General features: G+C 44.8%; 2 protein-coding genes across 4 annotated transcripts in view; one reads left to right on the top strand and one right to left on the bottom strand.

The window, feature by feature from the left end:
• Positions 1-1,069: 1,069 nt before the first annotated feature.
• Positions 1,070-15,286, bottom strand: Hsp90b1 (heat shock protein 90 beta family member 1). The gene is made up of 18 exons (XM_052165807.1): positions 15,150-15,286; positions 14,110-14,212; positions 13,030-13,171; positions 12,311-12,427; positions 11,288-11,619; positions 8,378-8,489; positions 8,075-8,194; positions 7,027-7,143; positions 5,937-6,074; positions 5,772-5,849; positions 5,557-5,622; positions 4,454-4,723; positions 3,988-4,233; positions 3,416-3,552; positions 2,526-2,604; positions 2,279-2,434; positions 1,839-1,961; positions 1,070-1,356 (listed from the first exon to the last, which is right to left on the bottom strand). The coding sequence occupies exons 1-18, from the start codon at positions 15,196-15,198 to the stop codon at positions 1,330-1,332; spliced, it is 2,412 nt and encodes an 803-aa protein (XP_052021767.1). The 5' UTR covers positions 15,199-15,286; the 3' UTR covers positions 1,070-1,329.
• A 458-nt stretch (positions 15,287-15,744) lies between these two features.
• The window catches only part of LOC127671124 (tetratricopeptide repeat protein 41), a 62,457-nt gene continuing 59,605 nt past the window's right edge, over positions 15,745-18,596 (top strand). For all 3 annotated transcript variants that reach the window (XM_052165804.1, XM_052165805.1, XM_052165806.1), the window contains exon 1: positions 15,745-15,839. The gene's annotated coding sequence lies outside the window, so the exon portion shown is untranslated. The remainder of the gene's footprint in view (positions 15,840-18,596) is intronic.

Raw genomic sequence — 18,596 nt, 5'->3', positions numbered from 1 at the left:
TGCACCAGTCTTAATGCAGTGGGAGAAATGCAGGGAGGACACTGTGAGGCTAAGAGGCAGGGACGGGGTGTTGGACCTGAAAGCACTGAAGGCCCCCACCTCAAGCCTGGAAAAGGAAAAGGAGGATTCTACACACAAGGTTTCCAGAACTGATAGCACAGCTGTTTTAGGCCTAGTTTTCAACATAAATAAGCTGTAGGAAATGAACTTGTTTCACAATTGTATTCAACCTATAAATATACCACAGAAATACCTTATACAACAGTTGGATTTTTTAAAGATTTTTATGTGTATGAGTGTATTGCCTTCATATTTATGAGCCTAGGTTCTCTAAGAACAAGTCCCAGAACTGCATCTACACTGTAAAGATGTCTTATACACCCACTATAATGAGCAGGCTGGCACTCTGAAGCTGAGTTTTGTTTGAGAGGGTCTATGTAACCTTATCTGGCCTGGAACTTGCTAAGATCAGGCTTGCCTTGCTTTCATGGGCACTATGCACATATATATATATATATATGTACATACATACAACACATCGATCTTTTGATGGTCTCTCTGGTTCTGGAACTGGCTGTTGTGCAGATCTCTCAAGTGCACCACCATGCTCAGCTAAAATAAATTTAAAATAAAATTACCATGGTACGTATGTATGCCTTTAATTCCCACAAGGAGGCAGGCAGATCTTTTGGGTTGGAGTTACATAGCTTGTGAGTGAATGTCTTAGAACACTGGCAGGTTACTTTTAATTATACTGTAGACTTTTGAGGACTAAGAAGTCTTCCTAAGTTTCCTTAAAATCTTTGAAGACATTAAATATTCAGTTTTTCCTTCCCTTACACATACATCACCAAGTCTGTTGGCCACTCAGATTATGTCCTGATCTCTGGAAGGGGAATATTTACATGTGTTTGGAATTTGTTTAGTCAAAATACATGATTTAAAACACACATACCAAACCACAAAATAGCTACTTGTGTTTGTTTTTTTTTTTTTTAAAAGAACTCAGACAGGAAGAAAAATAAGTATTAGATAATTCCTGGTTTGTGTTATGAAAATAAGCACTAGGTATTTGGGATCTTTTTTTATTTTTATACACATGACAAGATTTTACACCAATAGTCAGTTAAATAGTACAAATTTACATTCAGGAGGAATGTTAAAAAAAAAAAATTCAACTAAAAAAACCACTTCTTCCTGTGACCCATAATCCCAACATTTTACAGTGCAGGGGGGAGGCTGGGGAGCATCCAAAACAAGTCTCTCAAAAGAAATGACTTCAAAATTTCACATTCCCTCTCCACACAGGATCCATAGTGACAGTATAATTTACAATTCATCCTTCTCTGTAGATTCCTGTGAAAACAAAGATCAGAAGACATTACTAGCTAGCAGCCATCCTTACCTTACAAAAAGGCTCACATTCAAACCATTTCTACTATTTTGTTTGTACTTGCTTATTGGCAAGATAATTCAAAAGCCACCAATAAGATCAATGCCTAAATATAAGTAGTTAAAACTTTTTAAATACCTAATGCTAGGGAAGTGTAGTAATTTACACCTTTGATCCTAGCATTTGGGAGGCAAGAGTAAACCAGGACTACCTAGAAAGGATCCCCTCTTATCCCCACATGTCTCCACACATGACCCAGAAGCACTGGGGGGTGGGGGAGGCAATCTGCTTAAAAAGATCTTGTGAATGGTTAATAAAAATAACCCCCCAGCTCAAGCTTCTGAGGCTGGGATCCAAGCCAACGTCGCTGGGGATTTACTATTTCTGACTGGATGTCAGGAAGTTTTGTAAGTCTCATGCTGCCCCATCTGCCCATCTCTCAGACCTTTTCTGTTTCCTGTTCTTCTTCTTCTTCTGCCCCTGCGTCCATCTCCTCTTCTTCATCCTGCTCTGTGTCTTCTGTGTCTTCTGTGGTGTCTTCAGGCTCTTCTTCTGGTTCTTCCTCTACCTAAAGGCGACATCCATAACCTGTAAATGCCCTCCATCTACCTGCATTTTGTTCTTAAATGTTTAAGATCAGAATGGGTGTTTTATCAAGTTCTGTAGTAAATCTGATCTGCCTAACAGAAGCCAAGCTGAGTGGTGGTGGCAAGGCCAGCCTGGTCTATACAGTAAGTTCCAGGACAGCCATGGCTACACAAAGAGACCTGTCTCAGGGGTAGGGGGGTGGAAGGAAAGAAGACACAGAATAACATTTCTTGTTAATTTCATAGGTGGTGTCACCCTAGGGGGTCAGACACGGAAGAGCTAAGGGCACATACAAACCTGTGCTTCAGGGTCGATATTTAAACTGAGGCGGAGCATTCTTTCTATCCTATCTCCATATGCCTTGGTGTCTGGTAGAAGATATCCCGACCGAAGTGTTGCTGTTTCAAACAAAACTACAGCAAGATCCATGACGGTCTTGTCATCTTCATCTTCCTGATAAAAAGTACATTTGGTTAACAACGTAAGATTACGGGCTACAAACATCCCAGTGGAAGACGAAAGGGGGCACCCCGCGACTGCTCACCTTAACCCGCCGCAGCATGTCTCTGATCAGTGGGTGTCTAGGATTAATTTCAAACGTTTTCTTCTGACTGGCATAGTAACTGTTCAGCGACAAAATGAGCATTAGGTTAAGACACTTAATTTTAGAGTCCACATGCCTATGGTATTCCAGCTTTAATTACAGGAAAAAAAAAAACCCATCTCCTTGGATAGGGATATAGCCATGGTTTGGTGAAAAAGCGAAGAAGGGAATAATTAATGATGAGTCAAAGTAACCAAGTCTGCTGGGTGAATGGACTGGTTTAATGTCTTGTTCACCCCCTTACTATCTTAACTCTCCCAATGAGCCACAGTTATAGATGGCATGCAAATATATAATCTCCAATATGCATTTATCAGTGTGGGTCCCTAAAAAGTCACTTATTTCTAAATTAATTCCAATGCACTCATGCCCACCTAGGGCGTAGGGTACTGCTGACGACAGTCATCCTGACAGTCTGATGCTCACAAAGTCCAATACTGAATGGTCAGTAACTTCCCTGACACTGATAGTTGGGTTTTAAATGGTATTACATTGTTGGAAAGAGGATATACAGCAGTGTTCTTTACTTAGAAGTTGTCTTAGGCAGGCATGGTCTGCAATGCCTTTAACTCCAGCAGTAGGGAAAGGCAGAGATAGATGGGTTTTCGTGAGTTCAAGGCCAGCCTGGTCTATAGAGTTCCAGGAAAGCCAGAGCTACGTAGAAACCCTGTCTCAAAACAACCCAAAACCAAACCAAACCCCTAGGCTGTCATGATGTAAATGTGGACATTATTCTTACACTAAAGTAAAACTAAGGAAGATCAGGACGATGCATGTTGCTGATCAAGAACAAGAGCTGGCCCCTTGGTAGGGCCAGCCTAGTGTCTTACTTGGTAGAGATGTCCTTGCCCGTCTGGTATGCTTGTGCCTTCATGATCCTCTCCATGTTGCCAGACCATCCATACTGGCTAGCCACAAGCGCACAGGGAGACTCCGTGAGGCGCTGCGACACCACAGCCTTTTCAATCTTAGAATGAGAAACATTACACAGGAGTAAGCACCAGCAGTAAGCAGTGCCTGTCACCATCCCAGAGGACAGATGCACTCAGGAATCCTGGCTGACACTCAGTGAATCTGGGTTTTTCCCAGCTACAAATTTATACTTAAACCCATAAAAACTTTGCACAAAATCAGTATTGTAGCAACAGGAAACATCTGTAAGCTGCAAACTCACACTACCGTGTATTTGGAGGCATTGGGGGGTAGCATGGGGTGCACCAGGGCTCAAACCAGCCTCTTCAGCACAGGGCTCAAACCAGCCTCTTCAGTGTGTCCCTGAGCTACATCTCCAGGTCCCTGCTGTCACTCCCCAGTACCTCACATGCCACCACCTACAATCACAAACTGGGTGTAGCAGAGCCTGCTGAGAACCCGTGCAGACACGAGTCCCAAGCCCGTGTACCTTGTCCTTGAGGGCCTTGTCTTTCATCCAGGTGAGCAGAGGCTCGAACTCCTTCTCAGTTGCTTCCCGGCTCTCTTTAGTTTTCTCACTCTCATCAAACTTCACTCCTTCTTTGGCGACATTCTGGAACCTCTTCCCATCGAACTCGGGCAGAGCCTGGATGCAGTACTCATCCACAGGCTCCGTGAGGTAAATGACCTCATAGCCTTTCTTCAGAAGCCGCTCAACAAACGGAGAAGATTCAGCCTACAAGATTAAAGAAGTATGTGTTTTCAAGTTCTGCCTTGGCACATTATCTGTGTCTCCATAGCATTAACAACCCTGTATGGGACAGACTTAAGGTGGTGTCTCCCAGTGGCTGCCTAACCACCCCGGCTACACAAACACTATCCTTCCCCTTCTGACCTTGCACTGGTCGGCCGCCTCCAGCTAGCTGCCTGACACTAGCTGCCACACTGCCCCTTACCTCTTTCCTGCTTGACCCAGCCATGAAGTAGATTTTGTCCTGTTTTTCTTTCATTCTTTCCACATACTGGTCTAAACTGGTAATGTCAGTTGAATGGTGAGAGGACTGGAACCTAAGGAGCTTAGCAAGCCGTGTCCGATTTGAGTGGTCTTCAATCACACCAAGCTTGATATTGGTGCCAAATTCTTTCCAGAAAGTATCGTTATACTTCTCATCAGCAATCTTCTTGATCATGTCCAGAGTTTTACGGACAAGCTTCTTCCTAATCACCTAAAGAAAATGGAATCTGGCTAGGAAGGTTTATCTCAAACTTTTGCTAAAGAGACCAGGATAGCAGCAAATGAGAACACAATGGCCACAGCGCTCATCAAGGGACAGGAAACACCAGGGCCCTCCCACATCAGACTGCATTAGGATGAACAACTTTTCTAATATTCTAATGCTAGAACTCCGATATTGACAAAATGACTATTATTTTCAATTGCTTAAAAACAAAACAAAACCCTACCTAGACTTCTAATCACAATATATGTGGGTGATTGTGGCCCAGACAGTCGGTAGGCGGGTTCCCTGCCTTCAACTCAGTTCCAAACTGCATTCCTTACTAAGTGTTGGGGGAATGGATCAGCTTTGAGATCCAGTAATGTCAGGATCAAAGCAGTTCTTTTGAGACAGTCCTAAGGGTGGCCTGGAACTGTTAATAGACCCTGGCTTAACTAACATGACCTCAGCATCCTCCTGTTTTTTCCTCCAAGCTGCTAAGATTACAGGAACGCACTCATTCATGTGTCTGGCAGAATTTCTTTGAATAATGAGAGACCAGCCTTGCTTCACTATCTAGTTGCCAGAACTGATTTCTCTCTGATTGTTTGTGTGTACACGCATGCATGGTGGGGTTCAAACATAGGGTCTTTAACACAGCAAATAAGTATGTCACCGAGTTACATCACTAGTTTCCTGCTGTTACTCCTGGGTACCTGAGGTTAGAGGTGAAGCACCACTCTCTAAAACTGCTAGTAGTTACAAAGAAACCAGGTATAGAGTAGCTTACTGATAATTCTGACTACAATCAATGGGCAGAAAGTCCGACTAAAAATCCTCACCTTGAGCAATTTATGTTGCTGAAGAGTCTCACGGGAAACATTGAGGGGGAGATCGTCGGAATCCACCTACAGACAGCAAAATGCTCACTGAGAACTAAAAACAAGTATGTACCAAAAAATATAAGACTGTTGCTATACTCCCAACCACTCTAACACACACACACACACACACACACACACACACACACACACACACACACACACCAGATACTTACAACACCTTTGACAAAGTTAAGGTACTTGGGCATCATGTCATGGAAGTCATCTGTGATGAATACTCGGCGCACATACAGCTGAGGGGACAAGGCAGAGTCACTGTCTGCTCATCATACTTTAAATTTCGACCTTAGTTTACAATATTTAAAAAAATGCCCATCTACCTTAATATAATCACTCTTCTTAGATCCATATTCATCAAAAAGACCTCGAGGCGCAGATGTGGGCACAAAAAGAATCGACTTGAAGGTGACCTCCCCTTCTGCAGTGAAGTGGATATAAGCCATGGGGTCATCATTCTCCTGTGGACAATACCTTGCTTGGTTATTCAAGTCACAGAGAAAACCAGTTCAAAGGCACTTTATCACATCAAAACACTTAACAAAATGGCCCATTAGAAAAATCAAACAAGAAAAGCTATTGGAGGTAGTACAGAGAAGAAAAGACTAATTCTTTTATTTTTTTCTTTCTTTGGTTTTTCAAGACAGGGTTTCTCTGTGTAGCTCTGGCTATCCTGGAACTCACTCTGTAGACCAGGCTGGCCTTGAACTCAGAAATCCGCCTGCCTCCCAATTGCTGGGATTACAGGTGTGCGCCACCACACCCGGCTGAAAAGACTAATTCTAAGTGACAATCCTAAGGTTGTTTTCCACAAGGACTGCCAGTAACATCACTGTCTGCAGTCGGTTGACACCAAAGCCATGCCAAGTTCCTCAATACATCTTTTATCTGTACAAGATTCTGTTTACGGAAATAGCACTAGAAGCAAGCTTAGCTCTAGTTTTATATATATTCTTACGAGTCAAAATAAGGGATGACTAAAAGAAAAAAAATTCCAGAGAAACATTCAGTACTATCAAAAATGTAACTTACAATGTCTGATGTCATATGTCAACTTTCAAGATCACATAAAACCTATTCAGTAACATATGTCCTATTTTATGCTGAAAACCAAACACCTGTATTTATGTAATGTATATGGGACACCAATCTCAAAGGTTCATGTGAAATTTGAATGCTTACTAAGTCAAGAAATGAATTTCAATTTGATATATCACTGTGCCTTCCATATTCTTGGAATAGACACGTGGTTGTTATAAAATTTTCTGAATCATCTGATCGGGAAAAATGGGGATAGACAATCATATTTAGTCACATACCATATTTAAATGTACTAACTGGCTGATAACTTTGTACAACTCATTAATAACCTAAAACTAGAAAACTCTTAGCCATAACATACTCTTTATTTACCTTTGAAAATGACTTGTAGAAAGCTTTGTACTCGTCTTCTTCTACCTCTTTGGACGGTCTCTGCCATATTGGTTTGATATCATTCATAAGTTCCCAATCCCACACAGTTTTTTCAACCTAAAGTTAAGATAATTGATAAGTTTCTTTTAGTTCTTAGTAGTTAACTTGTAAGTGATATGGGTCCTACTTAACCAAGCATGTTTCAAAGCAGGGAGGGTATGGTTTTAGAGGTAAGTCTGGCTAGAGCCCAGACTGGTCTCAAACCCAGAAGCGTTTGCCTCCCTCTGCCTCTCGTGTGCCCTCCACTTGGCACTTCCAGCCAGTACTTAACACAAGAAGGAAATCAGCCAACATCACAAACTTATTGTTAACCATGCTGCTTTTCTCTCTGCTACCTAAATCAGTTACAGAAATGTTCTGATAATTGATACCATCATGGTAAAGAAGATACAGAAAGCTTCTAAGATTTTAAAATTCAAATTACAGATGGCAGACTTAGGCAATACAAAAAGTCATAAGCGCTTTACGAGGATTCCAGGTTAACACAGAGCATACAAAACTGTATGCTTGTTTTTAATAGTAGAGCCATTTAGAAAACTAGAAAACTTAAAAAAAAAAAAAAAGGGCAGGCTCATTCCATGGGAGGCAGTGAAGGCCTTTAAATATTAACCCACCCCAGAGAGGCAGGAGGACACCAGAGCTACATGGTGAGACTTGGTTTCAAAAGTCCAATCAACCATCCAAAACACAATACAGCCCCACCCAGCCCAGAATGATGCTTCTAGTGCTGGAGAGATGGCTAGCAGCAGACTGGAGGGTAGACTCCCACATGGTGGCTTCCACTCCTCTAACTCCAGTCCCAGAGGACCCAGCATCATCTGGCCTCCATGGGTACCAAGCATGCAGTGGAGCAGGCACATATGCAAGGAAAACACCCACACACACTAAATGAAAACAATTTTCTTTAAAGAAAGCTTCTTAGCCTGTAACTGTGGTGCAGCTCCATTCTCAGACCCTAGCAGGGCCGCTGTAGCCAGGCCAGGCTTACTTTCTTAGTTTTTGGTTTCTTCTCTTCCTCTTCCTCCTCTACTGCAGCTTCGTCGTCAGATTCTTCTTTCTCTTCCTTTGCTGCTTCGTCTTCTTCCAAGGGCTCCTCAACAGTCTCAGTCTGCAGATGGAACAAGCACAATTACTGCTAGGCTCGCCGTTTAATCCCGAGTGTCTACAGAAGATGACATGATAGTAAAGTAAAAGCTTTCCAGTCAGGACCACACCCCCAACTCCACCCCCTTCCGCTCAACGCTACAGTACCTGCTGCCAAAGTTAGGCATGGACTTTAACACAGACTTACCTTGCTACTCCACACGTAGATGGGAAAGTTGATGAACTGAGAATACTTTCTGACGAGATTTTTAATTGTATCCAATTCAAGGTAATCAGATGCTTCTTCTTTTAAGACAAGACTGAAAGGAAAATAAGCCATTTACATTCATAGCTCAGACTGGATTGTATCTGTTCAAATACCTTGGTAACGAACATCAGCCAGCAGTTCTGCTGACACCTGGCATCCGCAGGAAGAACTCCCCTCTGTCAGGAGGTGTGAGCTGTCATGTGGGGCTGGGGGAGGAGGCTCTTTCCTGTGTTCCCTTTAGTAAGTAGACAAGAGTGCTCTGAGCAGAGAAAAATCTTGTTGCTTTGGGTGTTTTCCTATCAAGGTAAGCAAGCAGCAAAATTCTAAGGAAAAATTATCTTCACTTTCCTAGTTTTATACTGTCATTCTAGAAATCAAATAATTATTTGTAAATGAAAAACATGCTATTAAAGAAAAACCAGAAGTACTTTAAATTATGAAAGCCACCAACCTCGACTATTAAATGGGTCAGGTGAGATGGCTCATTTAGTAAACTGCTCGCTGTGTAGCAAGCACTAAGGCCAGAGTCTGACCTCGGCACCCATAGAAGTAGCTGGCCATGGAGGTGCTTGTCGCCCTACTGCAGCACCCTGTAACATACCGGACTAAACCCTGTCTCAGAAACAGAGAAAGGTGTTAACGGTCCACCCACAAACAGGCCTGCCTATACAGAGACAGACAGACAGACAGACAGACAGACCGAGATAGATAATCAGATACAACAGCTGCAGTGCCATACCCTGAGTACTCAACACACTTGTGACTGGTGGCTGCTTAGCAATGCCTGTTTTTTTCTTACCCTCACCAGCTATCAAAAACAAGCCACGGTAGGGTCTTCAGACACAACAGATTCATCAAAAAGTAAAAGCATCACCGTGTGTGTGTGATGCAGGCCTTTAGTCCCACCACTTGGGCAAAAGCATGGATCTCTGAGTTCAAGGTGAACCAGAGAAACTCTCACAATTTAAAAGTTCCTGCTACAAATAGGCTTTCAAGTTGGACAGGTCTCAATTCATCTTAGTGATATGGAGAGCCATGGGAAACTGGAAGCTGCTGGTTAGACAACATAAGATAGAAATGCAGTCAATCTGAAGGCCAACAAGATGGCACAGCAGACAAAGCCTGAATAGTCTTAGGACCCATATAGCAGGAGAGAGAACAGACTTAACAGGTACCTGCAAGTTGTCTTTTGATCACCATACCCCAACCCATAATAAACAAAAAGGGCAATCTAGATTCATGAGCACAGAGCCTAATCTTAAGATTAGTTAGGGTTCATTCATTTATTTTTTAATTTGGACATACTCTCATTTATTATCCATGGCTGTTTTCAAGTCAAATAGAATAAAGACATTTAATGGGTCATATGTCTCACAAGCTGAAGTATATGTTAGCTGGTCCAGTAAGCACATTTCCTGACTTGTAATCTAGGCTAAGAATACGTAAGAAACATGAAGCCACACACTAACACTGTGAGGAATAGATACTGAGAAAAGGGTCAGAATTTTTCAGACGAGATTATCACCGTCGAGGAAATAGGTAAAGAGAAATTGTAAAGACAGGCACCCCACATAGGAGAGGCACTGAGAAAGCGTGAGGGCCGCAGGAGAGCAGAGTCTGGGGAAACATGAAGACACTCAAGCCTGTAGGTTATTTATGGTTGCCTCTATGATCATCATGTAGATGACCTTTCTTCTCACTGCTCCTTAAGAAAAACAATAACCACCTTTGTAGCACTTACACTGCATTAAAATTATAAGCACCGAGACATGACTTAGAATATGGAGAAAGCATAGATTTTAAGAAAATACAATGTATGTTATACAAGCAATTCTTTATCATCTGTGGATTGGATATATACAGGAGTTTCTGGAACCATCCCAGCCAGACAGTGATTCTGTTCTTGAAGATGCTGCACAGTTTGGGGTGGGGGAGGGGATATGACCCAGGCAGTGGAAAAGGGCATTCACAGTATTACCAGTCTTTCTCCTCTCCCACAGACACTTGCACACACAACCTTTACATGTTGAGGAGAATGTGATGTGTGAGCAAGTCTGACTTTAAAAGCTGAGAAAGAACTTATACTTAGTCTCTGAGGAGGTAAAAAGAATCCACAGAAATTAAGTAATGGGGGTGGGTGAGGGTGAGGGGGGGTGTCGTAGGAGAAAAGGTAAGTAAGTCTTGATAACTTCTCCTGAAAATGCAGGTGTCTCTTAGCACTCTTTCTTTCGCGTCACTCTGAAATGCTTGTTCATATTCTCAGAGAACCTGAGCGCACACCTGAGAGCAGGGCCTACTGTCCTGTCCCCACTGCAACCCAGTGCATACTTGGAATTCACATGCGTATTCACTCATGATGCAGGAACCCTTACCCAGGGAAAGCAGACCTGTTGCAGTTTCATTTACTTTACTAAGCACCTAAGCTATGACACTGTCCCCGACACATTTGCCAGTCAAATGTGAGGCTCTGAGGATAATCACAAAGCTATTACCCAGACCACCTGCTGCACCCATTTTCTTGTCCTCATCGACCTATCGGAACCTCAACACTTTACTATTCATTACGAATCGTGACTATTTCTAACAGTCAGTCTCTAGCCACCCCTGCATCATCTTTAGAACTCTTAACAGACAAGCAGAACTTCTATTAGCAACTGCAGCCAACTGTGAGGAGTCCTTTAGACCCGTGACCACGCCAGGCCTGCCTGCCTAGCCACGACCCTCTGCACACCTTAGCCTTCCTTCTTCTCCGACCTGGAAAACCCACAGAGCTACATCTTTTATGGTCTCCCATCAGCTTCTCCCTTGATCCTCACCATATCAATTTTTGTTAGAATCAGTAACACTCACGTAATTGTTGTTCCGCGACCTAGTGTGTTTCCTCTTGGGTCAGCAATTACAGAGAATTCATTGGAGTCTGATTCCCAGATGTGCTGGGTATCATTGTTGTGTTTCGATGTGACAATGACCTTATCTGCTACAAGGAAGGCAGAATAAAAACCGACACCAAACTGGCCAATCAGTTCAGAGGTTGACTGACCATCTTCTTGCGCTTCTGTCATTTTGTTTAAGAACTCGCTCGTTCCAGATTTGGCTATGGTGCCGAGGTTTTTAACCAACTCCTCTCTAGTCATTCCTACACCCGTGTCTGTGACATGCAGCAGGTTTTTCTCTTTGTCACACTAAAAGCAAGACAAGAACCAGACAGTTAGGTCTTAACATTCACTATGCCAAATGCCAGGTTCTCTCTCTATGAAGAAATACAAAATCCAGCTACTACTATATGGTCTATATTAAAAGCATGTTTTTTATATAAATTCAGTGTATTTAAGTAAAAACAACAACAACAAAACCTTGTATAAATGTCAAAGAACAGATACTAACCCAAATAAAATAACACACTTGTGTGATTATTAATGTTCTTCACTAAATAGTCCTGACTGTCCTCAAAAGCCTGGTGGAACTCTGCATCCAGAGGCCACGTGATTATTTCTGCCTGGTGAAGATGCAAGTGGAGTTGAGTGTGACTTTCAGCCTGAGCCTTTTAATTGGTGTGCGACCCTTTGCACCATGGCAACCAGAGACACTCCAGATGGCTGATCTCTGCCTGTGGAATGATTTAAGCCGAGGTCTTGGCTACCTTTTCCTAAAGGGCTAGGTTGTTTCTATTTTTGGCTTTAGGAGCCACAAGGCCCTGTCAGAGATTACTGCCTAATAAAAACAGGCAAAGTCAGTTTGACTCCCAGGATGTCTGCAGATGTCCATACAAACCCACTGTGACTAGAAGTGACTTTCACACCAGAATAAGCTACTGATGAAGTGCCTGGTTTCTGAGTGTCAGTTTTAAAAAGGAAACAGTTATTTTGAGCTTACCTTAATCTTGACCGTTAACTCCTCATTTCCAGCAAGTGCGCTTTCATCAGTTAATGAGATGAGCCTTATCTTGTCTAAAGCATCAGAAGCATTTGAAATCAGTTCTCTCAGGAAAATCTAAAAGGAAGCCAGATTTAATGGAGTGGGATTAACCCCCAGACACACTAAGATGTTGGTTCTTATGAGCAACCACTCTCATTTCTCCCCAGAAGTGTGAAAAGACACTCTTCAAGGCACCAAGCCTTTTATGGTGCAAGGGATGGCTTTATTCTCTTCATAAAAAAGGAGGTGTGGCTCTATAAAGCTCTGTGGCAACTACAAGAGATACCTGCATGGTGGGAACAGGAGTACCTCTCCCACCCTCCCTCAGTGGTACAGCAGTCATTACCTTATTCTGAGCTGACAGGAAAGCCCAGGTCAATGTCCACTCCCTTCCTACCCGAAAATGTACTACTAGGAATTCTTTTTTTTTTTTTTTAAAGATTTATTTTATGTATATGAGTACACTGTAGCTATCTTCAGACACATCAGAAGATGGCATCAGATCCCATTACAGAAGGTTGTGACCCATCATGTGGTTGCTGGGAACTGAATTCAGGATCTCTGGAAGAGTAGTTGGGGTTCTTAACCGCTGAGCCATCTCTCCAGCCCACTAGTAGGAATTCTCATTCATAACCTACCACAGATGCAAGCTGCCACCCTAACCATGTGACACTTACCTCTTTATTTTTATACAAAGAATTGATGATAAGTTTCATCATCCTGTTCACTTCAGCTTGGAAGGCGAACTTTTCAGATTTTTCTCTAAGTTCTCTTATCTGTGATGCATTTAACCCATCCAACTGAATAGCTTCTTCCTCTCTAAAGAAATCAAATTAGATAAGCAAATATTCAGTTTCATTTTCCCAAGTAAGTCTCTAGTCAGGACACAGCCTGGCGTCTGCAGACCATCTTGTTAAAAGGGTAATACAGAAACCTTTGTAAAAAAGACCATTAACATCCCAGCTCATTCTTATCACAGTAATGAGCTATGCTGCATGCTCAGCTGAAAATAGTTCCTAAAATCCCCAGAAAAATACACCCAGCTCCCCTCTACTGAAAACCAAGTCTCCGGGTAGTGGTGGTGCATGCCTGTAATCCCAGCACTTGGGAGGCAGAGGCAGGCGGATTTCTGAGTTCAAGGCCAGTCTGGTCTACAGAATGAGTTCCAGGACAGCCAGGGCTACACAGAGAAACCCTGTCTTGAAAAAAACCAAATCCAAAAAACAAAAACAACAACAACAACAACCAAAAAAAAAGAAAAAAAAAAAGAAAAAAAAGAAAACCAAGTCATGACTTGTGTGCGCTTGCACAGTGAACACGATCAGTGAGCACCATCACTAGTTCCTCAGAGGTCAAAACTTAAAATACACCTCACTGATTGAAGAGCCCTTTTCTTAAAAGTTATAGGCATAAGGTCTATGTTTTGTACTACTGACTTCACACAAGCAAAACCAATCTGAAGTCTTCTGTCGGGTCCTAGAAAGTTTGCAGCATCAGCTAAGTGGTCTACAACATCATCATCACCATCTTCTGGCCTTAGACGCTGAGGTTTATCCCTAGCACTTTCCTTCTTGAATTGGCTGTCACACCCAGGAGCCTGTAGATCCATGGGCACTCCTAAGAACTTCTCTGGTTATTTTGTATCTTTAGCAACACTTTATGCACTGGAGTTGGAATCTGAGTGGAGAAGAAACAAGAGCAGCCACTGTGTCCCACCGACTGGCAGAGCTTATCAGCACAGCTTCACGTGCACCGACCTCTGCACAACTTCGTCATCCGTCCTTGAGCCTTCTCGGCTTTTACCAAGGTCCTCTTCCACTGTGCCATCCACATCGACTTCATCGTCAGCTCTGACAAACCCTGAGGAGAAAGGTTACAACGCTCAATACTCCTGCTTCCTCTCCTTGGCATAAAGAGCCAGACCAAACAGGCCAGAAGAGGGAGAGTTAACACAATTCGCTAATACAAGCCGTGGAGATGGACAAATGATGGACTGACAGCACTGTCAAGGCAAGTCTGGGCGCTGAAGTTATGTGAGCGCTCAAGACCCCCAGTTGGCTCTGGAAGGCCAGGCAGCCGTCACTCGTCTCTCGCTCCTTCGTCACTCGTCTCTCGCTCCTTCGCCACACGGCAGTGAGTGATCGGGGCCCCTGCCTACACCCACGTGTTGCGCACAGCTGAGAGGAAGCCTCTACACTGGCCAAGCTAAACCTTGGGCCTCGTTTAGTTATCACAGGTCAGAATGCAAACAGGGTTTGTGCAACTTCTGTCGAGGGGAACTGAAATCGGGCCGGAGGGGAAGACACGTCCGTCCGGGACCGCGCTCGAAGCACATCGCACTGGACATCGGGCCACCGCCACGACGCTGGCCCGAGGGCCCACGCTCGCGGCCCGGGCGTTAGGAGCCAGAAACGCGCTCGGGAAGACGCAGAGGGCAGGGGCTGGGGGTCCTCAGGCTCCGGTGGCCAAAGGTCGGACCTGATGACAGAAGACCTCAGGGAGGGGCCCAATACGGCTTCCCCCGGGGAGTAGAGTCCGAGAGGCCGCGCCCCGCCAGCGAGACTTCGGGGAGCGCTCCAGCTCCTTCCGCAGGGTATTTAAATGCGCGGTCTTCAGGTCGCCTCTTCCCAGAAGCCCCAGAAGCCATCATCACCCGAGTCTCCTTCGAGGAAAGGAGGAGACGGTCCCTGCACCCTCCGTAGCCCCCGGCGTCCCCCTCCCAGGCTCAACGCCCCAAGAATGTTCGCGAAGCGGCCGCGCAGGAAGGGGGGGCGCCCGCTGCCGCCCGACTACTCACCGAAGGTCAGCAGGACGCAGCAGAGGCCCAGCACCCACAGGACCCTCATGGTGCGTGGCCGGCGAGTCGCAAGTCCTTTTCGGTCGCAGGAGCCGCTCCACCCCCCCAACCCCGAGTCTCAGCTCCTCACACCTCCAGCAGCGCGGTCCGCCCACTAAACCGCGCGCAGGTCGGGCCGCTTTTCACCCCACTGCTTGCGGGCGGGGGACGGGAAACACGAACCCACCAATCGCACCTCACCACGCACTCTCTGCACCCAATGGGGACGCATGGGGGGGACCGCAGCCCGCCAATCGGAACTGTCCAGGTGCGGTGCTCGATGCCCGAAGCGTGGCTCCTTTCGATTGGGCTTGTCCAGCAGCTTTCCTCCAATCAGATGGCTCCGCGGGCCGCTCACACCCCGGGCCACCCCTTGGCCTGGGAAGCCTTGGTCTCCGAGGAAAACGGTCCAATGAACGTAGGCGCAGAGCACGTCTGCCTTTCCTAGAGGTCCCGGGGAACCACTTCCGGCTTCTAGCGAACGTTTATTCCGTGACCGGGGAAACGGTAGCCAAGACAATGCGGTCTTTATCCTTTTCTTGTCTACGACGCGGATCACGTTACGAGCCCTTTCAACGCTACGTTCGCCGTCACCTTTCTTTTGGGCGTTTCTTTTCGCAAAAGAGAAATTTGGAGTGCATTTGGATGGTGGTGAGAAACTACAGTTTCCGGCATGCAACGCACTAATCTCACGAATGCTGGGAATTGTAGTCTCTGGCATCTATGCCAGTTGCGTAGTTTGGCCCTTGTGCTTACTTCAGTCCTGGGTCCGCGGGAAATGACTCCTGAGTGATTTAGGGTTTCCTCCACAATCGGTTGCAGAATAGATGTGTGCTTGTTTTAGGACTCTAATGCACACACTTTTCAGAGTCGGGCCTAGAAAGTCGCCCCGCGCGGCCCCTGTCTCACCACGTCGGAGGGCCAGCCCTGGATTCTGGGCTCCGCCTCTGGCTGATGGTTGCACAGCGGTTTCCAGATCGGGTTTCTTGCGCGTCACTCAGGGTTCCTGGAGCCTTCAGCTCCACTTAGCGTTGCGCTGCCGGCATCTCCTTACCTCTCTGGTTTGCAGTAGAGGGGTGCCGGGGATTCTCCAAGGAAACTCCAAGGTCCCAAGTTCCTTTGACATTCCCATAAATATCAAGGAATGACCTGGCAATCTAGAGCCCCTTTTGTGAATCAGCTGGAGAGCGCGGTGGTGAAGTCAGGCTAACATAGAACAGGACATTTGCAGATACTTGAAAGCAAAAGCCGCGATGCTTGCAAAACAGCCTGGATTGTGGCTTTGTAACTTCATAGAAACACCTTTCCGCCTTCCGAAAGACAGCAAAAGAGGCTCTTTCTGGGGAGGGAAGTCCCTAAGGCCAGCTTGTGCATTCTGAAATGTTTTCTAAGCTTTTTAGCCTCATTTTAACACATTTTCCACCACCATGCGTGCCTGCCGCTAACACACCCGTTCCATCACCGCTTTCTCCAAGAAAACTGGAGTTGTTTTCAGGTTAAACAAATTCTTGAAGGCAAGCTTTTCCGAGACAGTGTCATAGTTCCCTGACAACTCCCAGAATTTAGACTCGCAGACCTTGAATCTGTGGTTTGGTGTTGACATAATGTGGCGATGGCTTAGTTACATCGGTCTCACGTACCTACATTTGCCAAAGCACAGAGAAATGTCAGACGAAGGCTTTATGCGTCTGTGCTTGTGTTTTGGTGTTTAGAGCACACTAGGATCTTATTTATTTGTGCTTTTGAAAAAAGATGCCTGTTTCTGTGTTGACAGCCTATCTACCTCCCTCCCTCTTTCTTTCTTCCTTTCTTTCTTTCTTTCTTTCTTTCTTTCTTTCTTTCTTTCTTTCTTTCTTTCTTTCTTTCTTTCTTTCTTTCTTTCTTTCTTTCTTTCTTTCTTCTTTTAAAATCGAGCAAGTTAGCAAGTATTCTGAAACTGTGAATGCATCTTAACTGGCCAGTGGGAGGTAGATCGGGCTGCACCTGGGAGGAACTGAGAATGAGATTTGTCCTCCAAAATAAAGCTGGTGGGTTTTTTTTTTTTTTTTTTTTTTTTTTTTTTTTTTTTTTTTTTTTTTTTGTGGGTAGAAGTTTCTGCAGATGATGGTCCCCAGATAGAAGAATGAGAGAGACAGAGACAGAGAGAAAAGGCTGGCAGAAGATGGTCAGTCCTTGCTGGCTAAGCTCCCTGGAAAATATATGGCTATCAGCTGAGGAGAGATGGCTTAGTGGATGAAATGATTGCCCCACTTGAACTATGACCAGAATTAGGGTTTTCAGCACTCGCACAACATCAGACGCTGGTCTAACCAATGCTGGGGGTGGGTTGGTGTTGGTAGAGACAGGACTCCCTGGCCAGACAGCATAGCCAAGATGACAAACTCCAGGTTCACGAAGAGGATAGAGGAACGAACACACACACACACACACACACACACACACACACTGTTTCTTGAATTCCTAGTGTCTTCCTATCCATGTTTCCTTCAGGCTTTGGCCTGTCACTGCTCTCTAGTGTCCAGTTTGCTCTGCCCTCCCCCAGCGCTGACACTCCACAGGGTTAGTAAGCTCCCGCCTTTGAATCTGATTCTCTGGTTTCCTAGTAAGCCACCCCGTGGGTGCTGGGAACTGACCCCGCATTATCTGCAAGAGCAATTGTTCTTAGCCACCGAGCCATCTCCTCGAGGATGCTTTTTTTAAAAATCCTTTACCTTTTATTCTTTTGGACATGGTCTTTGTATCCCTGACCTCCCGTTTGCTGGGGTCAAGGGAATGGGCTACCACTCCCAGCTAGTTTTTTGTTGTTTTGTTTTGTTTTGTTTTTGTTTGTTTTTGTTTTTTGTTTTTTTTTGTTTTTTTTTTTTGGTTTTTTGGATTTGGTTTTTTCGAGACAGGGTTTCTCTGTGTAACCTTGGCTGTCCTGGAACTCACTCTGTAGACCAGGCTGGCCTCGAACTCAGAAATCCACCTGCCTCTGCCTCCCAGAGTGCTGGGATTACAGGCGTGCGCCACCCCTTCCCCTGCTTCCCAGCTAGTTTTTACTGCTGTATGTTTATGGCCAGTACTGGCAACAGCTACTTTGCTTGTGGTTTTGGTCATACTTCTTGAGAAAAGGAGTATGCCAAAAGGAGTATGCTTCTTAGGCAGAGGAAATAGTTAAGGGTAGGCATAGCTCCCTCCATAGGCAGGTTTAATCCAGTTATGGGGAGACCAAGGCAGGAAAGCCCTTGGCATTTGGGATCATTAAAGAAACGAGGCTTGGAGTGGATACCAAAGTGAAACATGGGGTTGATTGATTTGTTCTCTCCATCCATCCATCTCTCCCCTATTAATACAACAAATACAGGGTCTGCTCTGTGCTATGTATTATGCTAGGGGCTGGAATTTCACTGGTGAACAATGAAGATC

This window comes from Apodemus sylvaticus, chromosome 20, assembly GCF_947179515.1.
Source record: "Apodemus sylvaticus chromosome 20, mApoSyl1.1, whole genome shotgun sequence".
In the NCBI taxonomy this organism is placed as follows: domain Eukaryota; kingdom Metazoa; phylum Chordata; class Mammalia; order Rodentia; family Muridae; genus Apodemus; species Apodemus sylvaticus.
The sequence above is the reverse complement of the archived record's forward strand: the minus strand, read 5'-3'. Positions and strand labels throughout refer to the sequence as shown.